This window comes from Vombatus ursinus, unplaced genomic scaffold, assembly GCF_900497805.2.
Source record: "Vombatus ursinus unplaced genomic scaffold, bare-nosed wombat genome assembly UNPS02010394.1, whole genome shotgun sequence".
Taxonomy (NCBI): domain Eukaryota; kingdom Metazoa; phylum Chordata; class Mammalia; order Diprotodontia; family Vombatidae; genus Vombatus; species Vombatus ursinus.
Genome location: NW_020950172.1, coordinates 7710160 through 7735856, shown reverse-complemented (window position 1 = coordinate 7735856; position 25697 = coordinate 7710160). Strand labels below are relative to the sequence as shown.

General features: G+C 46.0%; 1 protein-coding gene across 1 annotated transcript in view; it reads right to left on the bottom strand.

The window, feature by feature from the left end:
- Positions 1-24401, bottom strand: part of SHISAL1 (shisa like 1) — a 48990-nt gene extending 24589 nt beyond the window's left edge. Inside the window, exons 1-3 of the mRNA XM_027854235.1 lie at positions 24320-24401; positions 20001-20214; positions 2903-3238 (exon numbers count right to left, since the gene is read on the bottom strand). Of these exons, the coding sequence (XP_027710036.1) occupies positions 2903-3238; positions 20001-20214; positions 24320-24386 (617 nt within the window). The 5' untranslated portion in view covers positions 24387-24401. The remainder of the gene's footprint in view (positions 1-2902; positions 3239-20000; positions 20215-24319) is intronic.
- Positions 24402-25697: the final 1296 nt, after the last annotated feature.

Genomic DNA, 25697 nt, shown 5'->3' with positions numbered 1-25697 from the left:
CACACACACACACACACACACACACACACACACACACACACACACACGCACACACACACACACACACACACACCTGAGTCCCTCAGACAGATTACAGAGCAGGATTTCTGACAAAGGGCAGCCCTGCTGTTTTTCTTTGTTTCTCCGGAGAAGGGGCAGATGTCACTTAGCTTCCCTCCAAGAAGCTCGCTAGAAGGGAGCTGGCAAAGAAAAGTGGGAGGAGGGCTGGGTTTGGAGTCCTGGGGCCTTGCTTTCAAGCCTGCCCCTGTCCCTGGCCTTTACTAGCTGTGAGACCTGTCGTGGGAGCTGGAAGGGGCCTCAGTGACTGGAGTCTAGTCCAGGGTGCGGAACCTTCGGCTTTGAGGCCCCACGTGGCAGCCTTCTAGGTCAAGTGAGGAGGGCTGCACTTGAGGACCTGGAGGGCGGCACGAGGCCTTGAGGCTGAAGGTTCCCCACCCTGGACTAGTCCAACTTATCATTTTCTCATCTCTTCCAGGAAGCCTTCCCCAACCCCTCTTAATTCGAGTGTTTTCCCTCTGTTAATTACTTAACATTAAAGCCATATTTGGGTTGCTCTGTATATATTTGTTTGCATGTTGTCTCTCTCATTAGATTGTAAGCTCCTTGAGGGCAGGGACTCTTTTTACTCTCTTTGTATTCCCAGTGCTTAGCACAACGCCTGGCACTTAGTAGGTGCTTAATAAATACTAATAGATTAATTGATTTTTCAGGTGAAAAAGCTGTGTTCCCGAGAGTAGCATTGCCTAGCCTAGGCCACGCAGGGGGGCATAGACAGGTCACTCAGGAAGGAAACTGCTTCGTAAGCTGTACCCTGCTAGCTAGAGAACTCTCCTCTTCACGGTCACCTGCATTTTTATCATTCCTACCTTAACTGGCAGATGGGGGATGTGAGGCCAGAGGCTCCCACCCTCTTGCCAGGGTCCCTTCCCCTCCACCACCGTGCCTCTAAGAGGTGCTTCAAAGCAAACATTTAGCACTTAATAAGTGCATACAAGGAACGGTGCCCAACGGTCAGTATCAGGCCCTCAAGAGCTTTACAATCTCAATAGGACATGAACACAAATCAATTGGTTAGTATTAGCACCAGGGTTTGAACACAGATCTTCTGAGACAGTGCCCTTTCCATGATACGATTGAGATAGGAACCTCTCTAAGCAATGGAAGGGGACATAGAGTAACTTGGAAGACCCCTGGATCTGAAATCAGAAGCCCGGTCTTTGAATCCCAGCCTGGGGCCCAAGACAAACCACTGGCCCTCTCTGATCTCTGTTTGCCTAGCTACAAAATAGGGATTATGAGCACTGTATAACCCATTTCACAGATTTGTTGGAAGCAAAGGGGTCAGTAAATCTTTTTTTTTTTTTGGTCAGTAAATCTTAAGATGCTAGAAGGAGACAAGCTACTATTATTTCCATTAGGAATTATGAATGATGCAGGAACGTTGGAAGAGATTCTGAAAATATTCGGTATGAATTCTGGAATGCTATCATTTGACATTCTAGACAAGAGGTGTTAAACATACCCACCTTCCTGAGTGTGGCCCCAACCAGATTAAAATATGATTGGGAAATATTAACAAAATAAATAAAAACACAATAAAAGATAGATAACATTACATTTTAAAACTGGCAATATGTGGCCTGCAGGAATCCTTATTTACGGAAGAGTGTTTCTGATTCTATTTATTCTAGATTGTCCAAAGTGGGAAGGGCCTTAGAACATGGAATATTAGATCTGAGAGGAGCCTTAGAACAGGAAATGTCAGAACTGGGAGGGAACCTTAGAACATGGAATGGCAGGGCTGGGAAGGGCCTTAGAAGGAGACATTTAGACGGTCCACCTATTTAAAGGACAGTTTGGGTGAATGTACCCAAGACCGCTAAAGGCAAATGACCTCAAGAAAGAAGTCATTGTGGACGAAATTTCTATCACCAGCTTGTGGAGGCAGTGAGAAGCAGTGGGCAAATCACTGGGCCTGAAATCAGGAGATCAGGCTGTGAGCCCCAGGTCTGGGATGGCTCTCTGGGAGACCTTGGCCATGTGTTTTCTACGGTGTTGCCATCTCTAAAGTGAGAACAATCATCTCTTCGCTACATCCCTCATACAGTGGCCAGGAAATGCCAGAAAAAAATGGCAGCTGGGAGCATTATCCTCATTATTAATTATGATTATTGGGAGATATAGACCAGGTCTTCCTCTGAGAGGTAGCATCATGTGTGGTGTCTACCTTCAGGGTGGCATAGCAAACGTATTATTGCCCTCAGAGTCTGGAAGACCCAGGTTCAAATCCTGCCATTGAATTTTACTAGCTATGTGAACCCGGGCAAATCACTTAATTTTTTGTGTGTCTCAGTTTTCTCATCGGTAAAATGGGGATAACAGCTGTCACACCTACCTCAAATGCCAGTGTTAAATGAGATCATAAGTGAAGTGTTTTGAAGACATTAAAACCCTATATTAATGTCAGTTATTATTATTATTATTATTACCTCTCCCATGAAATCGCTCTATAAAATTCAAGATATGCTAGAAATGAAAGAGGGCCGGATTTGGCGTCAAAGGACTCAGTATCAAATTCTTCTCTTAGTTACTGTGTGACCTTGGGTAAGTGACTTCTGTCTGTGCCTCAGTTCCCCCCTCTGCAAAATGAGGGGGTTGGCCTCCATAACCTCGAAGGTCGCTTTGTCCTATAACTCTATGATCCTAAATGCGGGTCTTTCTGACTGGAGGATACAGGCATACGTCCCTGTCCTGACCAAGGTGGAGAGCGATCCGGGGCCAGCCCCCAGGACGGACCTCCCTCCCGGACCGCAGCAGCCTGTGAAAGGGAGCCCAGCCCCCACTGGGCTTCACCCGTCTCCAGCGTCTTCGGCGCACTTACCAGGCAGAGGAGCTCGGAAAGGACATGAGCGGCGGTGGGCTTAGCATGTCTCCTCTGACGGCGTGTGTTGCCTGGGAGGGGGGCGCCGCAGAGGCAGAGGCAGCAGGGGCTGGGGGCGCCGCTCCCGGGGAGGGAGGCTGAGCGGGGCTCGGACCCTGCGCCGGCTTACTCCAGCGGCCGGGGCCCTGCTTCATCCACGCCCCCTGGATCCCCCATCGCGCCAGGTAAACTCGACAGATATTGTAGTTCATGGCCGAGTAATACAAAAGGTCCAACACCAGCAAGATGACCACGAAGAAGCCGTAGATCCAGACGCCCAGCAAGGCTGTGTAGTTGCTGCCGAGAGAAAGAGAAAAATGGGCATTACCCCAGAAGATACTGGAGTGAGAAGGGACACTGCCCTCTGCCTTCACTCATTAGCCAGTCTGACTGAGCTCTTTCATATTTACAGAAGGGGAAACTGAGGCTCAAGGAAGGGGGGGGCGGCGAATTCAATGAGATCAAGTATGTAAAGTACTTTGTAAACCATCAATTGCTGTATCAGGGCCAGAGAAGGAGCCGATGGTGGGGGTAATGGCGGAGACAACGTCCATGAGGACCTGTGTGGTGAAGTGAGTAAAAAGTTGGCCTGGGAGTCAACGCCTGGGCTCAAGGCCTGCCTCTGATACATCTTGGCTGTGTGACCCATGGCAAGTCGCTTTGCTGCCATCACACAATGCCCTCTTAATGTGCCATGCTCAGCTATGTCTGCCCCTTTGCTGATGCTGAGCCTTACATAGAACGACCTCTCCCTTGCTGTCCTTCAAGATCTCTCTCAAGAAGTGACCATTAGCGCAGTGGATAGAGCATCGGCCCTAGGGTCAGGAGGACCTGAGTTCAAATCCAGTCTCAGACACATAACACTCACTAGCTGTGTGACTAGCTGCAAGACACTTAACCCCAATTGCCTCACCAAAAAAGGTGACCATTAGAGCTGTCCAAAAATGTACTAAATAGCTTTTGAGCTAGTGAGCTCCCTGTTACTGGAGGTCTTCAAGTAGCAGATGATGTAGTAAGAGAGTAAGGTCAGCAGTCAGGAGACCCGGGGTCAAGTGTGACCTCTCTACCTCTGTGCATGTTGGCAGGTCACGTCCCCCTCTCTAAGCCTCGCCCAGTCTCCCCATCTGTAAAATAAAGGGGTTGGACTCTGATTTCTAAGGTGCATCTCCTTTACCGGGATCTGTGACCTCCATTGAAGAGGGTACTCCTGGTACATGAAAGGGCTGGACGAGATGCCCTCTGACATCGCTTCTGGCCCCTGCCTTCATGAAGTCTCCCTTGTTAGCTGAGCCCAGTGGACAGAGAGCTCGAGCAGGGGGTTAACTGAATGGATGGAAATCACGGTGCCAACAGCGAAGGGTGGGCTCCTTTCAGCATCGCTCAGACTGAACCAGGGTTATTTTAGAATGTGGCGACTTTCAGGCATGGATTTATTAACCGCTCTGAATGTGGGCTTCCCATCTGCTCCTTGTAAATAGCATCTGTTTCTGACACACAGAGAAATGAGGCACCTCTTTGTGTTAATTAAGAAAGAGTTGGGGAGCTGAGTCAGCAAGAAGGCATGTTGGCCTATGTGGTGGAATCCACCAAGGGCCTGGAGCTTGGTCCAAAGATGTCAATGTGGAGGGAGGTCTCCAGAGAAGTGCCTCAGGGATCTGTCCCTGTTCCTGTGATGGGCATAGTCTTTGTCAAAGACTCCGATGAAGGCATGCTTGGTGACATCATTGCATCTATGCACCTGGAAAGCTGGGAGGGAGGGCTATCACTTGGGATGACAGAGTCCAGATCCAAAAGGAAATTTCAATATGCTAGAATGTTGGACTAAATCAAATAAAATGGAATTTAAAAGGAATAAATGTAAAGTTTACACCTGGGGTCAAAAAATTGATTCCCTGCGTATACATTAATAGAAGCATGGCTCAATAATAAGTCAAGTGAGATGAGGTAAACAAAGGGCTTATTAATCCCCGACATGCAGATAAATGCCAGTTATTATTTATAATGTTTCTATTAATATTTTTTTTGATGGAGTTTGGATAATTATAGTCCCTGACCAAGTTGCTGTGATTCATTTATATTTAATGTTCTGTGGATTATTTTGCAGGTGGAGAAAATGGCTCTTTTTCCATAACTGAAAATAGATGCATTAGGATTTAAGGCTTAGTTGGCTCACGGAAAGCATCCTTGTGAGACAACTCAATTGAAGAGGTAATGGGGACGATATTGCTTATCTGTCTGGTTTCAACCCCAGGGAATAAGATGCCCCCTCCCAGGTTAAATTCATCACCTCCGACTGAATGCAAGCCTTGATTGACACTACCTCTCTCAGTTTCTTCTCCCCTCTGATTGGTGGGCAGGAGTTATACCTAACTCCTCCCAACGCCTTCCTTTATAGAGGGCAGAAACTAGTCATTTGGCTCACTCCACTCTGTATCTGCTGCTCTTCCTGGTTTCAACTGGAAAGAACAAGTTGCCAGAGGGAATGGGTACCCTCTGTCTTCCCCCTTTCCTGCCTCCTTTTGTGTGTTGGCTTCCCCCTCCCCCATTAGGTTATAAGTTCTTTGAGGGGTAGGGACTGTCTTTTTATTAATTGTATCCTCAGTGCTTAGCACAGTGCCCGGCACATAGTAGGTGCTTAATAAATGTTTATTGGATTAGATTGGACCTCATCCTATTCCCCTGTGGTTTGGATTCTTCCCTATATTTTGACTGCTATTCCTACTCTCCCCACCACACCCCACTAAGTATCATGGACATTAGGAGTCTGCTACAGTGAACGCCGTTAAAATGTCGTCAGGTTTTTTGGGGTTATGCTACACTCAAGTAATGGTGGGCCACAGTTTAACCTGGGATGGTGGCCTGGTCCCAGGAAAGCTCATTTGTCCCATCCTCAAGGAGATTTCAGGTCTGTTTCTACAGATATTTGTCATTTGTGGTTGGCACCTTTTTATTCTTCTTGTCTTTATGCTCAACAAGGCTTAGATAGAAATGGTTCTAGGTTACATTGTTATCCTGCCCTATTTCTTTTCAGTTTAGTGTCAGATAACTATCCTACAGGTAGATAAAGGGACTTCTAAAGAAGGGGATTCCCAGCACTCCTCAGTTGCCATAGTCACAGGAAGCAAAGACTAGATAACTGGGTGGTCCCAAGGTGACCCCTTGGGCTGATCTGATTTATGATGTGGGAACCCCTTTCTACAGTGGAATTCAAGGAAGCAAATTAGTCATGCCCTTTGAGGGCTTTAAACAGTCTAAGAGAGAGGTAAGTAGTCAAGGATTGGAGCAGAGGCTTCTGTCTTCACTTTGCCCCCCATTCGGGTCTGGCAGCCATTTGGCCCGGAGCCACCTTCCCCAGCAGTTTGAAGAGTCCAAGGCCCAAACTGAGGGACCCTCGGAGACTCCCTCATCATCTTTGAAGCAGATATGGCCACAGAAATGTCGATCAAGGCAGACAACAGCTTCAAGAGACAGCCCACCTGTCAGCAGAGGCTGGCTGTAAAGAGCAGACCCTGGGAACCCAAAGAAGCAAGCCACCCTGCAGGGCTGCTGCACCTGGGGGAGGACCAGGAGGACTCCCGGGAAGGAAAAAGGACTTCTCGTCCCTGTAGTAAAAGGATTTGTAATTTGCCACAACCAGACGTGTTCCCTGCACCTGTGTCTCACTACAATCATATTTAAGCTTTTGCTCACTCTCCCTGTATATCTTAGTGGGAGAATCTGCCTCAGGTTTATGGTGGAGGTGGTAGGGGGAGGTTACTCACAAACACCTGTTCTTATTATACAATCTTAGTAAATGTTTTTTCAAAGTGCTAATTGTTTCTACTTGGCTGAATGTAAATGGCAAGGCTACTCCTGGTGGGGGCTCATGAGCTATGGTGTTCTGAAAGCAGGCTTAGAGGATTATCCCAGAACCTATGGCAGCGGTCACTCTAGGCTGTTCCAAGGCAAAGGAGAGTGCCAGGCTGGGGGAGAAGCCTTCAAGGGGGCATACAGACTTTTGTGTTATGTTGGATGAAAGTATTGGAATTGGGGCTCATCTATAGGGAAAATGAACACATCTTTGGGACAACCACAGTGGCAGACAGGATGACAGGCGGGCCATCTACTTCATCTCATTCCCATAGGGTTCTGATTTCCTCCACAGTTACAAGGAACCAGAAGGTGAGAGAAAGATACATGGTGGTTGGAGTTAGTGTTCAACAAGAAACGTTTGGTCTCAGGAGGGAGAGAGTGAGACCGGCAGATGTGTGACTTCTTAGCCGAGGCCTGATTGGGAAGCAAAGCAGGATGGGTCTGAGCCACCTCTGGCCAACCCTCTGGTGACTGTTCTGGGATGTTGTACATCTCCCAGGGGAGAAGGTGGCAACTCTTCCAGTGTGGTTGTGCATCTATGTGTGTGTATTTGTGTGTGTTTTCATGTATACGTGAGTGTGTAGGTATGTGTATTGGCGTGCATGTGTATGTGTGTGTGTGTGTGTATTTGTGTTTATGTATTGTGTGTGTGTGTGTGTGTGTGTGTGTGTGTGTGTCTTAGAGAAGGGAGAGTGTTTGAAGGGCCACGATGCACTTGAGGGATGGGTGGGAAGGTCATAGGTGCCCCATGTATGGACACCAGATCCCCTTACACTGTCTGCCTCTTTCATGTAGCGATGCCCAAGCGCTGCATGTGGGGAGGAGGGAGAAAGTCCAGACAAGGCCCAGGCCCTGCTGCCCTCTCGGCCTCATCGCGTCGTCATCCTTCTGGTTCAAGAGTGTCAGTGGCTTCCCCTGCTCATTTGAAGCTCTTCCAGTCTGGCCTCGCTATGTCTTTCTGAAACGATTCCATGTTTTCTCCCCTCAACAAATTCTCTATGTTCTGGCCAAATAGCTCTGTTCCTTGTGCTCTATAGTCTATCTCCAGCCTCCACACTTTTGCATAGGTGTCCCCCTGGGCTGTCTCCTCATCCCTTTCCTTCTACCTCTCAGGGGAGAGACTGAAAAAAGAGAACAGAGAATAGAGGAGAGGAGAGGAGGACCCGGGGACAAATCCTTAGGGAGTGCCTCCATTGGGTGGGAAGACAGGAGGGCTGCTTGGGCAGTCAGGGGGAGAACCCAGAAACTGTGGTGTTTCTAAAACAGAAGGAGAAAACAGTATGGAGGTGGGGTGCCAGCAGCATAGCAGAAGATAAAGAGGACAAGGATCCTTGAAAGGCTGCTAGGGCTGGTGATTAGGAGGTGGCTGGTGACCTTTGAGAGAGCAGTTTCTATGGAGTGGGGCTGGGGCTGGGGGTGGGAGCCAGATGGCTGAGGATGGAGGGGAGTGTGGGGAGTGGGGCTGAGGAAGTAGAAGCCTTTGGTGGAGCCACCTTTGTCAAGAAACCTAGCACTGAAAAAAAGGAGAGAGATGGGACCACAGTCCTAGGAGCTAGAACAGTCAAGGGAAGGCTTTTAAAAAAAAGGATTGCAGAGACTTGAACACATTTGTAGGCAGATGGGGAAGCATCAGTACAGAGGGAGAGACTGAAGATAGGTGAGATAGGTGGATCTCCCTGCTGAGCAGTGTCCTAGAAGGAGCAGGAAGGAATGGGGAAGGAGAGATAGAGAGACGAGATAGAGAGACAGACAGTGAAAGAGAGAGAGAGAGATGGAGAGAGAGGGAGGGAAAGAAAGGAAGAGAGGAGACAGAGAGGCAGAGAGAGGAGACAGAAGAAAAAAGAGAAAGGAAGGGAGATATGGAGAGAGAGAGAGAAGGAAAAAAGAAAGGAAGAGAGAGAGAAGAGGGAGAGGATCCCAAGGGAGGAGCAGAATCACCAAGAATCACTGTTTGGCTTCTGGCAGGGGCCTTAGAGACCATCTGGTCCAACCTGGTCATTTTATAGCTGAGGAAGCTGAGGCTCAGAGAGCCGTGAAGGGCTAGAGGGGACCTCTGAGGTCTGGCCCAACCCCTTCATGTTGTGGCTGAAAAAAATGGAAGCTCAGAGGGCAAATGACCACCCCAAGGTCACAGCTAAGAAGTGTCAGAGGCAGGTTTTGAACCCAGGTCCTGTGACTATTTCTGTTCTTTCTCCACCCTAGTGCCTGCCTCGACAGTCCCTTCAGGTCCTTCTGCCTCACCTCTTTCCTGTTCTGATCCATCCTTCACTTCTTCACTCCTCTGTCAGAATAATCTTTCTTATGCTACGCTCTTGTGCTCAAAGGTCTTCTGTGGCTCAGTATTACTATCTCCTCAGAACTTTACTCACCTGTCACATTTCTCTTCCCGGAACCCCAGGCTTGGCCTCTCTTAGCAGCTGCACCTCCAGAGGACTAGGGGGCATCTTCCCCTCTGTGTCCATGTAGCGTCTCAGCCCCTGAATCTGAGATTCTAGGGTTCAATGCTCTTCAGATTGGAAGCTTGAGGCCAAGGCTCTCAGGCTCAAAGAATGTCACCGTTTGGATGGGATCCCCAAGGGCACCCAGCCCAAAGCACCCCCCAAAAGGGCTGATGGCTGCCAGCCTCTGCAGACAGTGCAGGACAGCCCCTTCTGGATCTGGGCAGCCCCCCAGAAAGCTTGCCTCTCACAAGCTTTAGGACCATTAAGGAACACAAGGTGGTGACCATATGTCCACTTAGAGCCTAGGAAACCAGTGTGCCCAGCATGCTCCCTTTCTGCCCTCTGGGGCCAAGCAGAAAAAAGTCAATGCCTCTTCCACATGAGAATAACTTAAGGACCGTTGCCAGGACCTGTCTCTTCCTTCAGAGGGGTGATCAGGAAGCCCTGGGTTTGATTCCTGCCCTCTGATACTCACTAGCTGTGTAACCCTGAGCAAGATGCTTGACCTCACTGGGTGCCTCAGTTTCCTTATCTGTAAATGAGAGGTCCCTTTGAGCTCTAGGACCCCACGAATTCCTGCTTCTGCTGCTGACTAGCTGGGTGACTTGCCATGGATTCAGACCCAGGAGGGGAATTTGAGGTCAAGTTTTACAGAGGAAGAAACTGAGGCAGGAGTCTCAAGATACAATGAAAAGAAGGCTGGATCCAGAGTCCAGTTCAAATCCTGCTTGTAACATTTGCTGCCTGTCTGGGCAAGGTCACCTCCTCTCCCTTTGATGTAGTTTCCTTCTCTGTAGAATAAGCAGGGAAAGGAGATCACCATTAATGACCTTTCTACCCTTCCATCCCTTGGCCCCTCTGGGCCTCAGTTTCCCTATCTGTAAAATGGGAGAGGTTAGATTCAATGGCCTCTAAGGTCACCTCCAGGTTTAAATTAATTATGCTCTCTGAAGTCTCTTAATCTTGCTTAGTCTCAGTTTTCTTATCTTCAAAATGAAGTGGGGTGGTCTTTCTAGCCTCAAAGGTTCCTTTCAGTTCTAGGCCTAGGATTCTATGAGCTGACTCTCCTCAATGTTGGTTTCTAGTCTGCTCAAAACCTCATTTATCTGTTGAAGAAGATGTGGGAAAATTGGAACACTAATGCATTGTTGGTGGAGTTGTGAACTGATCCAACCATTTTGGAGAGCAATTTGGAACTATGCCCAAAGGGCTGTCAAAATGTGCATACCCTTTGACCCAGCAATAGCACTTCTAGGGCTGTATCCCAAAGAAATCATAGAAATGGGAAAAGGATTCACATGTACAAAAATATTTATAGCAGCTCTTTTTGTGGTGGTGAAGAATTGGAAATTGAGGGGATGCCCATTAATTGGGGAATGGCCGAACAAGTTGTGGTATATGAATGTAATGGAATACTATTGTGCTACAAGAAATGATGAGCAGGCAGACTTCAGAAAAACCTGGAAAGACTTGTATGGTCTGATGCTGAGTGAAGTGAGCAGAACCAGGAGAACGTTGTACACAATAACAGCCACGCTGTGCGATGACTAACGTTGATGGACTTAGCCCTTCTCAGCAATTCAAGGATCTAAGACATCTCCAAAGGTCTCATAATGGAAAATGCTATTCACAAAGAAGAAAGAACTATGGAATCTGAAGGTAGATCAAAGCATACTATTTGCTATTTTTTTCTCTTCTGTTGAGTTTTGTTTCCTCTTTCTTGTGGTTCCTCCTATTGGTTCTAATTCTTCCTTACAATATAACTAATGTGAAAATATGTTTAATAGGAATATATATGTATAGCCTATATCAGATTGCAAGCTGTCTTGGGGAGGAGGTGGGGAGGGAGGGGGAGAAAAATATGAAGCTCAGAAGCTTATGGAAGTGATTGTACATAATTCAAAATAAATTAATTTTAAAAAACCTCATTTGTACCCACTCTGGATACTCTCCAAGTTGTCAGTGAACTGAGCCGCAGATTCCAGGTACCAAAAATTTTTCCTATACGTCACTCTTCTGCTAAAAAGTATTCAATGGCTCCCTATTGCCCTGAGCCAATTCTAGGCTCCTCTTCTTGTCATTCTAGTCCTGATTTGATCCTGCCAAAGGAGCTGATGGTTAGAAAGCACTTTGTAAGAACTGGAAACTGAATGGGGTGCTGCCCATCAACTGGGAAAAGGCTGAATGCACCATGGTATATGAATGTGATAGATGCTATTGTAACAAGTGATGATGGGGATGGTTTCAGAGAAGCCTGGGAAAACTTGCTTGAACTGATTCGGTGGGAAGCGAGCAGGACAGTAACAGCAATATTGTATGGACCAAGAGATTTGAAAGAATTTGGAAATCTGATTGGTGTAATCACCAACCACGATTTAGAGGACTCATGATGAAACACACTGCCCACATCCTGCCAGAAAGGCTAAACACTTGGAGTGCAGAGACGTGTTGTGTTTGGACATAGCCAATGTGGCAATTCGTTTTGCTTGACTATACATAGTTATGACGGGGTTTGTTTATCTTACTTTCTTAATGGGGAAGGGGGGGAGGCAGGAGGGAGAGAAGGCAGGTCTGAAAATAAAATAAAATAAAATAAAATAAAATTTAACCTGAAAAAAATACTCTGCAAACCTTCAAACACCAGAAATGTGAGCTATTTTTCTACTTTCCTCTGTGGAATCTTGCTTTAGAAACAATCAACAAAACCCAATAGGGGAGAAAATGTGGGTGCAGGTTGGCCGCGTCTGGGCTGACTGACGGCACTGCAGGACTCCCTGGGGCCTCTGCAGCCTTTCCGGGCCATGTGCATGGGCTCCTCCCTCTCTAGTCCTCCCTCCACCTGCGCCCTCTCCAACAGGCATCCCAAAAAGGGGTTTAAGTGTCCTCTCTGACAGAGGCCTGGGCCTGCACGGAATCCTTTCTTCCCAGACCCAGGCCTGCTTCCAATTTTCCCTTCCTGGAGAGCTTGCTTTTATAGTTTCCTGAATATAAATGTTTTCTGGTGGAATCACGTGCGCAGCCTCCCTGGCTGGCGGGGCTGTCAGGGTTTGTTTTAATCCTCACGTCAGCATCCAGGAGTAGTCGGAGCCTGGGGACAGCAGAGGGGAGGGAGGGCCGAGAGGTGCCCAGGCTCAGGAGCATTCTGACCTGCGCTGAGTGGGCTCCTGCCCACTGAAAAGCAACGCCATGAAAGCAGGGTTTGGACTCAGAAAGATCTAGGTTCAAATTCTACCTTTGTGGGAGTAGGAGCAAGTCAGCTTCTCAAAGCCTCAGGCAACCGTCTGAGAAGGAAAGTGATTCTGAGGCACGGCCTACCTTGGTGGAGTTCCCACATGGATAACGGTTGTCTAGGTGGTGGCTGAGAAAGAGAGTGCTGGGCTTGGAGTTAGGCGTCAGTTTTCAACCTGCCTCAGTCATTTACTAGCAGTGTGACCCATCACGAGGCAACCCCAGGCCTCAGTTGCCTCATCTGTAAAATGGGGATATTAATAGCACCGATCTCACAGGGCTGTTATGAGGAACAATACAAAGGGTCTTCCAGACTTTAAAGGTTCCATATAACTTGTGTTATATAAGTTAGGTCTGAATATTATTATTGATACATGAAAGTATTCATCCATCTCATTACAGAGCCTTTACAAAGCATGTTATCAAACTTCAGGTGGAAGGGAACTTACATGAAATACCTCTTATGTACAGGGAATATGGTGGCAGCTAGGCTATGCCATAGCACATAGAGCGTCAGACCTGGAATCGGGAAGACTCATCTGCCTCAGTTCAACTCTGGCCTCAGACGTTTACTAGCTGTGTGACCCTGGGCAAGTCACTAAACCCCATTTGCCTCAGTTTCCTCATCTGTAAAATGGCAAACCACTCTGGTATCTCTGCTGAGAAAACCCCAAATGGGGTTAACAAAGAGTCAGACACAACTGAAAAATGATTGAACAACAACATCACAGGGAATGTCACTATGTACTAGATACACTGTGGTATAGTGGATAGAAGAATGGTCTTAGAGTTGGGAAGACATGAATTCAAATCCTGACTTTGCCTCAAATCCATTAGAATGTAGGCTCCTTGAGGGCAGGTTCCATCTTTCTGCTTGTATTTTATTCTGGTGCTTCACCCAGTGCCTGGCACATAGCGAGCATTTAATAAATGAAATTTATTAATTAAATTTTAATATCAATAAATAATATTAAAATAAAACATTAATCAATCTTTCGATACTAATTTAATATTTTACCGTGTTTAATATTTAATAAATTTCCCCTGATCCTTACTAGCTGTGTAACCTGGAACAACTCTTTCAACTCTCTAAGACGAGCCAACACGGAGTAGACATAGGAGGAACGATGCTGGATTTGGGGTCAGAGAGCCCAGCCCTGTCATTCTCCACTTCTTTGACCTTGACCACTCAACCTCTCTGGGCCTCAGTTTCCTCATCTGTAAAATGAGGGGAGCGGACTCAATGACCTCTAAGATGCCTTCCAACTTTAAACGACTAACTAGAAATTACCGAAAAGTTGCCGATACATATCAGTAGAGAGAGTTTCCACACTGGGTGTTTATCACATTGGTCAAATCAGAGGTCCCTCCCTTTCCCTACATGTGAACAAACACTGCAGGGCAGAGAGTCACAATTTCATCTCTAACTCCCTACCCCCACCTTGTCCCCTTTTTTTGGCTCTTCCTTTTAAATTGAAGTGTTTGTTTATTGACATTCATTAAGTTTGTAATAAAAAAGGACATTTTAAAACATGTGCAAAACCCTTGATTCTCCCTACCCGCATTGAGCTTACATTCTAGTATGACATCCAGGTTGACCCCTCCATAGAGCATGGATCTCCTCTATACTATTCCTGAAAAGTGGTCAAGTCCTAGCTCTGTCCTCTGGAGCCATTCAGAATCCATCAAGTCTGTCTGCCCCAGGACAATTTCTTAGCTAGGTGAAGACTGTTAGCAAAGCGGGTCCCATCTGAGTCTTCCCACTTGCACACTAGATAAACATCCCCAGTTTCTTCAATCAATCCTCATACAATTTCTATCATCTTCCCATCTTAGTCACCTTCCTTGGGACAACTTCTAGCTTGGCAGTGTCCCTTCTGAAATACGGCACAAGCTTTGGGATCCTACGTGGTAGAAATCATTTAGAACAGCTAGATTTTTGCTTTAAAAAAGTGATCTGGAAAATTAATCCTCTCCAGATGCTTCTCTCTCTCTCTCTCTCTCTCTCTCTCTCTGTCTCTCTGTCTCTCTGTCTCTCTGTCTCTCTCTGTCTCTCTGTCTCTCTCTCTGTCTCTGTCTGTCTGTCTGTCTGTCTGTCTGTCTCTCTCTCTCAGTAGCAGGAAACCCTTTTCAACTGAATGCCCTAATGGGCACTAGAAGCCACAGATGTGCCTTTCCAGTATATTTGGGGGTTATTTATTGGCCAAAAATTCTTTCAGTGTCCCAAGCAATAAACAAATATGTCTCTAAAAACAATTTGTGAGCTATTAACCTTCCAACAGAGCCAGTGCTGATAAGTTGACCCAAAACAGCCCAACTGGAGCTGGGGTCATCTAAACATAGCCTTTCCATCTAGAAGTAACATGATAAATAATATTAAAATAAAAGAGCAAAGGGCTTTCTGCAGGCATCAGCTCAGAAGGAAAGCCAGCAAGTCTTTTCTGGTGCTGACTCTCAGTATGTATTATGGGGCCAGAGGGAGAAAGGGTGAGAGTCCCTCTGACCTCTTTTCCTCTTAGACAACTCCAGTGGAATCTGGAGTTCAGCTCTAAGAATCACCTTTTAGGAAGACCATTGACGAGTTGGGGAGCAAGAGGAGCGGGACCAGGGTAGTACGAGGAAAGGAGACCACATTATAGGAGGATTGCCTGAGGGAAATGGAGACGGAGGATACTTTGGGGGAGGGGGAATAGCGGCCATTTTCAAGTATTTGAAGAGTTGCCACACAGATGAGAGATTAACCTTGTCTTGCTTGGCCCTAGAGGGCAGAACCTAGAGAAATCACAAGGTGGCAGATTTAAGCTTAAGATGAAAAATTAAATTGTCTACCTTGACAGGTAGTGAATTTTTTGTCACTTAGAAATATTCAAGGTGAGGATAGAGGAGTGAAGACATTAAGGGGATCAAGCTGGGCCACAGAGTTTATGTTTTTTGACAACAGAAAGCAAATCATTGATCTGCAGAGATAAGCTTTCTCCCTGCAATTAAACTCATGTCAGGGAAAGATATCCCATGTGTGCATTTTTCTATAAGGGCTATTTCAATCCATCAGGATGTCATCTGGTCCCTCTTCAAAGGTCACTTCCACAGCTTCTCCAGTTCACCTTTGGATCTGACAGTGGAGAGATACCACAATTTCACCATGAGTTTTTCTTGGGGGGGTGCTCCCTCCACTGATACAGATAGCAGCCTCTCTATGACTTAGGATGCTTTGAGAGTTGATTTGGTGGAAAAATTCAGTCATCTGTAGCCAATCTAATGATGAGCTACTTGGAACTTAGCTCAGCTGATCCTTGGACCACAAAACACATCCTTCATCATTGGGTCCAGACTTGATGCTGTTTTAGCCCAGAAGGACCTGTCAAAGATTAGACTCCAAGCTCTAAGATTTTGAGAGCCCAGGGTCACCCTGACACTGCAGTGCATTGGAGGTGGATATTGATGAAAGTCTTCCTAGATAATAGATCATCTAGACAATGGTTTCTATGTGGTAGAGCCCATCACAGGTCAATGAGTATTTGTAATCCACAGAGAACAGAGTACCATGTTTTAGGAGGGACTTTGACAAACGGGGGCATCTCCAGAGAAGAGAGGCTATCAGGGACTCAGAAGGAGGCAAACATTTCAGAGCTGGGAGGGACCTGAGCAATCATATCATCCAACCTATACCCAAGGGGAAATCCCTCTGTTATAACACGCCTGAGAGGTGGTCATCTAGCCTTCACTTGAAAAATTCCAGTGAGAGGGGATCAGTGAGGATGGTGAGGGGAGTGGGAAGCGGCATCTCGGAAATGATGGCTGTGATGTGAATTCTGTCTCCTGATCCCAAGTTCAGGGATTTTTTCCTGAGCACCAGGCTCCCTCTGTGAATGAGAGGAATGCCAGAAATTTCCCAGAAGAGGCAGAATCAGAAGTGGTTCTGATCGCCTCCCTCTTCCCAACAATATCTTTCATTTCTTGAAAGCTGCAGATTTTGCAGAGCTCTTTCCTCAAAATACCCCTGTAAGGTAGGTGAACAAGTATCCAGTGATGACAATCAATTCATCAGTAAGCATTGATTAAGCCTCTACTGTGTACCAGGTACCGTGTTAAGTGCTGGGGATACAAATACAAAAGTGAAATCCTCAAGGAGCTTGTGATTATAATTTGTCACCTTTGATTTCTTTTTTTTTTGTTAATTTTTATTGTTTGGGGTTCAGGACCATTCCTTTTGCAACCTTTGGTTAACTGGAAGTCTGTCTTCAATTGACATTAGCATCATTTGACCAAAACCTGGTTCATGGAATACTAGTGTTGAAGGCAGACTGTTTAACATTCCTCAGATAAGAAGTAGAAAAAGGGACTCGAGACTTCCAAAGTAATTTGATTTAAGGAAAGAATTCTACTGACACAGCCGCTATGACATGTGAATCTCCCCCCTCCATCAGCCTAGTTGGGAACCTTCTAAATGTAGTTTAATCAGTAGTCTGACTTAGTTTACCAATATAGTTTGTTTAATTAGGTTTGTTTCCTTGGGGGAATGTATGAGATTATGGCTCTGCTCAACTAAGTTTGTTCAGCTTTTATGACAGTGAAGGAATCATGGGGTTATGAATCTATCTATTTTTCTTAATTTTCTAGACTAAAAAAATGTACAAGATTGCAATATGTAAAATAATTTGTTCTCTGTCTCTAAGATACAATCTTCTCTATAAAAGCTTGTCCAAAAATCCTAATCTCTGTTCAGGGGTGATTTTTCTACCTCTCTGAACCTGTGCTTAAGCATAATAAAGCCTAGGTTTTTACATCTGTACTTTCTTCGTTGTGGTAGATTTATTTATTTATAGATTTCACTTATTTATTTATTTATTAATAGATTTATTTATTGTGGCAGATTTATTTATTTATTTATTTATAGAGTTATTTATTTATTTATTTATGCTTACAAAGCAGTTCTCTCAAGCTGGGTCTTGGATCAAAACTTAAAGGTTAAACCTATAAATTCTTAAACTTAGATACCCTGATCCTGTGATCAGATTATAGCAGTTACCTACTACATGAACTCAAAAAGGAGATATTTCTCCCATTACAGTGCTGTCTCCCCAGTTAGAACATAAGCTCCTTGAGGGCAGGAACTGTTTTTCTTTTGTTTTTGTATCCCCTGTGCTTAGTGGTGGCTAAGTCACAATAAGGACTCGATAAATACTTGTTGAGTGATTTCCCCCATTTTACAAATTTAGAAACCAAGGCACAGAAAAGTTTAGTGTTTTGCCCAGGGCACACCCTACAGGCAATGCTTGACATCAGGTGCTTCTGATGCCCTTCTCCCTTCCTTAGTGCCCTGCATGCCGTCCACCTGACCCCCAAAGGAGCCTGGTTTCTGTTTTGGTGAGCTCCCCCATCAGACAATTTTCTGCAGCCTGGCCTGGATTTCCATCTGCCAAACAGCCCCAACCCAAACAAGCCATTCTGTTCTTTGAGAAAACACAAATAAATCAGGCATCCGTCACCAAGCTCGTTACCCTTTTGGCTGCCACCAGCTCCGCCTCTGGGGCTGATTCATGTGCCAAGGAGAAGCAGAGAGGTTTGGTGAGGCTGAGTGGGGAAAGGAGACTGGCTCAGTTCAGCTCACTCTAAGCTCTACTCCCCCAGCTCTCCTCTGTTAAAGGGACCATTCCCAACAGTTAGTAATATGAAAGACGACAGTGACTCACATCCACGGAGGCAGTGAGCGATTGGGAGGGGGCATTGTTGCTCTGGGAGGGCCAAGTATGAATACTGGCTTTCTGCTTACTTGTATGATCTGCAGAGCAAGTTACTTTCTTTCCCTGGGCCTCAGTTTCTTCATCTGTAAGATGAGGGGGTCTTACTAAATGACCTCTAAGGTCCTCTCTAATTCTACAAGGTTCTTCCCAGTCTGACATCCCCTGTTCTAAGCTCCCTCCCAGATCTGACATTCCCTGTTCTAAGGCCACTCCTAGCTCTGACATTCCCTCTTCTAAGACTCCTCTCAGCTCCGACATTCTCTGTTCTAAGCACCAACCCCCTCAGTGCTGACATTCTGTACTATGCTTACAAAGTAGTTCTCTCAAGCTGGGTCTTGGATCAAAACTTACAGGTTAAACCTATAAATTCTTAAACTTAGATACGCTGATCCTGTGATCAGATTATAGAGCTTAGGAATAGTTTTCTTTTGTCTTTGTATCCCAGGTACCTCTAAGCATAGCACCTTACACCCGGTAGGTACTTAAATATTTGTTGATTTGGATTTGTTAGTTTATATTCTTTGATTCCAAAATTCTAAGATACTCAGATTTTAAGATTCTAAAATTCTATGATACCTGGATAAGATATACTATATGAGATTTAGTATGTAAGATATACTTTATTCTAAAAAATTTATGATACTGTAGTCTGAGTCTGATAATTCAATCCTAAGATTCCATGAAACTATAACCTAAGGTTATGTGATACTACAGTATAAGATTCTAAGATACTCCTGTTCTAAGATTCTAGGAGATGCCAATTCTAAGATTCTAGGATATTCTAATTCTAAGATTCTAGGAGACTCCAGTTTTAAGATTCTAGGGTACCCTAGTTCCAAGATTCTAGGATACTCTAATTCTAAGATTCTAAGATTGTAGGATATTCCAAATCTAAGATTCAAGGACACTGTAGTTTAAGATGTTAAGATTCTAGGATGCTCTGATTTGAAGAGCTCATGATCCTAAGACTCAATGATTCCCTCTTTTCTTGGAGACAAATGGTTCATTTGAAATTTGCTCAATGAGCTTCAGGAACCAAACACTGAAACATTCAGCAGCTTAAGTGTGAAATCACATGCAAATATGCAGATTATAGAAACACATGGTTTTAAAAATAAGGATTAAAAAAAAATCCCCTCTCCACTCCATTTGAAAAGTTGGAGCCCTCTGCCTGCCAAGCCTCCAGCCGGCTTTCTGCCTCTTCATATTAAATTCCTTCGCTGGAATTCTCATTCTGGCACCACTTGCCTCTCTCGGGGACTGTGTTCCCCATCTGGAGCAAGGTGACGATCACATTTGCCTCCCGTCCTTAGCGGGTCCTGGCTAGGGCTTGTTAATGTTTATAAAGCATTTGGAATTCTGACAGCGCTATTATCGTTCTGTGTCCTCTCGAGTTATGTTGGGCAGAAGGCTATATGAGCTTTGGGGACCGAATGCCAGACAGTATTGGGTGATTAGTCTTATAAACTAACAATATAATGGGCTGATGTTTCTCCTGGGGTGTGTGTGTGTGGAGGGGGCAGGCACTGGTGCCAGAGGAAGGAAGGATGCCCAAACAGTCATTCTCATTTATCTGGCACTTTGCTTTATAACAATGTTGGATGGTAGCAATAGGTAGTTTGGGGACTATTATTCCCATTTTACAGATGAGGAAAGTGAAGGGCAGAGAGCGACGCCAGTGCTTGGGCAGAGTCAGAGGTGGGCTTTGCATCCAGGTCAAGCCTGACTCCAAACCCTTTGGAAAGGGGTCCTTTAAAGATAAGGATCAGCAGGGGTCTCAATGAATCCACTTACTTATGCATGTAGCCTTCGGATTGCCTGGTGAGATTCAATTGCATCACCGCCTGGAACTCCGTCTCGTTGCAGCAGTATTTAAAGACCGTGTTGTTATGGTGACAGCACAGGATGAAAGTTTTGTTGTCGGAAAGCCGGGGACAATGGAAACCAAAGTGGTAGTGACCTTTGTGGTCGGTGTAGGGCTCACAGACTCTGAAGTGTGCGGACAGCGCTGCGAAACAAAGAAGCCGAGAAGGGCTCTGTGACGGGGCGCCTTCGGCCATTGCTGGCCTTCTCACTCAGTGTGTTATCCTGGAGAGAAGAGCGGGGCTTGCCCTCCTTCCTCCCGCTGGGGTGGGCTACGTCCCCAGTCAGAGCCACCTCCCCACGCTCAGTTCTGACCCGAAAACTCACCTGCTGAAATGCCCGGGGGGCTCTGTACTACCGACTGGATAAAGAGCGCATTCTTGAGCCCTCCCCAGCCTAGCTCCAACCTCACCTCACATTGCCCCGCATCGCAATTCTGTGTTCTACACAAAACAGATGATTCACTATTCCTAAAACATGTCGTTTCTGCCTCCCTTGTTCATGCTGTTCCCTATGCCCGGGATTCGCTTCCCATCCCTTTTCTCTGTCCTATCCAATGCTACCTCCTCCACGAAGCCTTCCCTGATTTCCCAGATCCCTGGGAAGTAGGGATCTGACCCTCATCTGGACTCCAGTTTCATTTCACTCCTCTTGCCTACTTATCATCTCTCATTTTACATTTTAGCAATTTCCGCACCTGTCTTATTCCGAGACTCCTCCCCACCCCACCCCAGCTTATTAATGAGGGCTGGGTCTATGTGTTCTGTTTCCTTGTATCCCCACAGTTCTCACTCCTGAGTTGGTAAGCAGTAAGTGCTTAATTCATGTCGGTAGAATTTCCGAATCCTGACCTTGTGATTTCTGAGTATGAAGGCTCAGTCTACTTCCCTTACTCCCTTTGAAGGTAGCTTGATGTAGTAGGGAGGGCCCTGAACTTGGAGTCACAGAAGTCTGGATTCAAATTCTATCTTAGTTACCATCTGTGTGACCTTGGGCAAGTCACTTTCTTACCTCTCTGAGCCTCAGTATCCTCATCTGAAAAATAATAGGGTTGGACTTGATGTCCTCTAAGTAAGGTTGGACTTGATGTCCTCCTGGTGCTAGAACCAGGATCCTAGGAATTTCCTCCTCTTTCCTCCTATGGACCATAACCATCCTGCAAGGTCCACCTAAGTCCCACAGCTTTCATCCAGCTGATGCTGGAGCTGACCAGTTGTTGGAGATGAGTTGATGCTGATATCACCCCTTCCTCTGACCTCCTACCACATTTGCAGTCACATTTGGATGCAAATCCTAATTCAGATATTTACTGACTGTGTAATGCTGGGCAAGTCACTCTGTGGGTTTCAGTTTCCCCAACTGTAAAATAAAGGAATTGTACTAGAGGAGCTCAGAGGGCCCTTCCAGCTCCAATTCTATGATCCCCAAACACAAAGGAGGTTGGAGGAGGGAGCTATTACTCATGACTTGGGGGTAGCCCAATAGTACTTCATGGAAGAGGAGGCATTGGAGCTAGGTGAAGATTTCTCTCTCTAGCCAGAATGGGGCTCCTTTAGAGCTCTTTGGAGTGAGAAGACCTCCAACTTCCTACATTGCTTAGTACCTGGGTAACCTTGGGGTAAGACACTCCCACTCTCTGAGCCTCAGTTTCCCTTTCTGTAAAAAGAGGGGATCAGATTAGATAATTTCTAAGGTCTCTTCCAGCCCAAAGTCCTGATTCGAAGACCACAGCTTATTCACTGTGTGCCCTCCATGCTAATCAGGCACATGGTAGGTGCTCAGTATATACTTGGTGGCTGGTAGAGACAAAATAGCTGGATGGACATCTGGACTTTGGGTGGATGAGCTGGACGGTCTGGCTTTGCACAGAAAAGCACAAACTGCACAAAACTCAGCTTCAAGGTGCGTTACCTAATAGCTCTCCAACCCTGGGTAAGCTGAAGCCCTTCTCCGGACATTTAGCTAAAATCAGTGTGATAAAGAAATCGACAGATTTTCAGTGAGAAGCCAGGGTCTGAATCCTGAATCACAGGCTCAGGGCCAGAAGGCCCCTCTGAGGCCGTGGAGTCCAATCTCTGCTGAACTCCAGAGACACAGTGATTTGCCCAGGGTGACTCAGATTGTAAAGATCAGAAGTAGGTTTTGGGTTCCCGGACCTCAGTTTCTTCATTTTCGAAGTGGGGTGGTTGGGCTTGACGATGTCCCATGCAGTTCTGAACCTATCATACCCCGCTAGATAGAGCTGGACAGGCCCTTCCATTGATTTCAATTTGCAGGTGAAGGAAATTAAGGCCCAGCGTTTCTTCTTCTATAAACTAATGGGGTCAACCTCAATCTCTGGATGAAAGGTGAATTCGGTAGACAGAATCCTACCTCCACCACAGGGAGGATCCACTATGGAAAATAAGGAAGGCTGAGAAAGGAGAAAAATAGAGAATCTTCTCAGCCTCTTAATGAATATATTTAAGCAATGGGCAGGAGTCCATATCTGCAGTTACTCTGTGTCATTTTCAATGAGTTCCAGTCAGATGCTCAGACTTCTCCCACTGTGAAGGATTTTTTTTTTGTTTTGTTTTTAGCAAAATGCTGGAAGTGCCACAGATTTTGAAAAGTCAGGGAAGTCCTGCAGTTGGTGGCATCAGGGATCTGATGTCAGGAAATCTGAATTCTAGGTCCAGTCTGGCTCTTGCCAGCTGTGTGACCTGGGGTAGATCATTCGCCTTCTCTGGGGCTCACCTTCTCTATATGTAAGATGTGGGGAAAATGATGCCTGTTTTACCTGGCTTCCAACATCATTGAGAGGAAGGGCTTTATAAATCTTCAAGGGCCATGGGAATGGGAGTTATAATTAGTGTCACATTAATTAGGCTCCACGTTCCAGAATGTCCCTTAGAGGACACTTTGTTCAATCTTGTAGTTCAGAGAAAAGGACTGTGGGGTCCAGGGAGCTGAAGGGAATCTGGATTATCGAATCATTCATTTAGAGCTGGTTGGAGCCTTTGAGGTTCCTTAGGCCAAACCTTTCATTGACAGGTGAGGAAATTCAGGCCAAGACAAGGGAAAGGGCTTCTCCAAGGCCACGTGGCTATCAGGATGTTGAAGCCAGATTTGAACACAGATCTCTGGACCTCAAATCCCAGCACCTGAATGCCAGAGATAGAAGGGATCTCTGAGGCCATGTAGACTTCCCTACCCCTGTCTTTTTACAGAGGATTGGGGAAGGTCATAGGACCAGTCCGAGCTCCCCTGGCTGGGATCTTTCTCCCCAACCCTGCTGGCCCTCTCTGTTCTGCTGTCACTGCCTCTTCCAGCTCGTTTCCCTGTACTGCACCTCTCCGTGGCTGTAGGGACAGGCAGGGGGTCAGCAGCACAGCGATCCAGGCAGTGGCCTCTGGGACTCATTCTTTGTGGGAGATACTTCATTGCGCATCTCAGGGAAAGAAACCACGAAAGAGATGCACAAACAGCCTTGTAAGTACCTGAGTCTAGGCACCAGGAAAAAGAGACAAGAGGCCTAGAAATACATTTGTAAAAGGTCAGTGGTGTTTGCTAGTGATGGAGAATAGACACTCTTAGACACTGAGCTGGGGTTCCAAGGAGCAAAAAAGGCTTCTGGGCCTGAATAGATAAGCCACCCTTAATGTGCTATTTAAAATAGGGTTTTCTCCAGAATCTTGGCCTCTCCATGTTGCCTGGGCTTTAAGAGAGCTGGCCATCCACTCCAAGCTTTCCTGCTTTGCAGGGGTTGAGGCTGGAACCCAGGGGCTATAGTGGTAGGGTAGTGGGGCAGAGAGACAGACCTTGTTCTTACAGAAGTGAGTTCATGGCATCAGAGGTTTAGGGACAGAGGGCACCTTTCTGGTACAGCACCATCATCTTTCACTTGAGAAAACTGAAGCCAGAGATGGGGAAACGACTTGTCTAAGGTTATACAAGGACAGTTCAGATTTGAACTCATGACCTATGACTTCAAATGCAGTCCTCTTTCCACTATCCTTTGCTGCTTGCTGAGATGTCACATCCACCACCTTCCTTGCAGAAATCCTGTGACTCTGGCCCTCCTGACCCCTAGGGTTCTTCCTAGAGAGACGTGAGTGGGATTTCTTGCATTCTCTCAGGTGTTCACTCCCTCCTGTGTGGCCCCCACCTGACCCTCTGACTCTACCCCGGCCATGCACAATGGCTGCTATTGTCTCCTCCCAGGCCTAGCTCCCATCCCAAGAGGATGAATTTAGCAGAGACTTTCTTACCTGCTGAGAACAGCAATGAGAGAATGACCGTGAGCACATTCAAGGACTGTTGGCCACAACTTGTCATCGTTTGGCTGTCATTGATCCGTCAGGGAATTACCTGAGCAAGGAGAGGCAAGAAACCATTAGGGAGTAGTCTCTGTACCCTGGGTCCTGATGCACATCTCCTTAGGAGTACCACGGCAGCTGGCTGGAGCCTTGGCTGAGCTGGGGAGAGGGCTGAGGAAGAGGCTTAAGAATCCAGATCACCTCTAGGCCACAGGAAAGGACCAGAGGATGTCACTGAGACTTGCTTAGGTTGTGAAAGCCACAGGACCGGAAGCTGAAGTGAGACATCCACACAGCCCACCTGGGTTAGGGGCTATGTTCGTGTAAATGTCTACCTGACTTTTTGACTGCCTTTCAAGGCCCCATAGCAATGACGCCTCCTCCAGGAAGCCTTTGCTGGTCCCTGGCCTCTAGTTGGAAGTGATTTCTCCCTCCTTTGATCTCATTACACTTTGTACTCATGGATTTACAATATACTAATTGGCATTAGAGTCAATGCCTTGTATTCCCCACTAGATTGGGAACTTTGTAAGAGCAGAGGCTACACCTTATCAGTGCTTGTAGGAACTCAAGTTCCCATACACAGGGGATCGTAGCCTGATTTAATAAGTGTTTTTTTGAATAAATGAATGATGCTCAACGAGTTGTTCCAGCCAAACTGACCTGCTGTTTCCCCAACTTAGTATTCCATCTCCCACCTCCAAGCATTTATCCAGGCTGTCTCCCCCCCATCCCGATCCTCATCATGTTTTGAATGTACTCCTCCCCATCTCTACCTCTTAGAATCTTTATCTTCCTCCCAAGGGGCCACCTCCTATGCAACATCTTCCCTGGCTTCCCCAGCTGCTTAAATCACCTCGTATTTGCTCCTAAGCACCCGGGTTGTCTCCCCAGGTAGAATATGAGCTCCTTTTATCCCTAACACCCAACATACCACCTGGCACATAATAGGTACTTAACAAATGTTTGTTGAGTTGAATTATGATCTACGAACAATGTTTCCAAGAACCATTTGTCTCAGCCATTGATTGGTCTAAAACTGCTTCTGGATCGGTGATGGAATTGGAAAGACATCCACAAAAAGGCAGGGGGTGGGGAGAGAAGTTATTTGTACAAAAATATTTACAGTAGCTCTTTTTCATGGTGGCTAAGAATTGGAAATTCAGGAGAAAATCAAAAAGAGATATTAATAAAATTGAAAATAAGAAGACTATTGAACTAATAAATAAAACTAAGAGCTGGTTTTATGAAAACAACAACAAAAATAAAATAGATAAACTTCTGGTTAATTTGATTAAAAAAAGAAAGAAGAAAACCAAATCACCAGTAT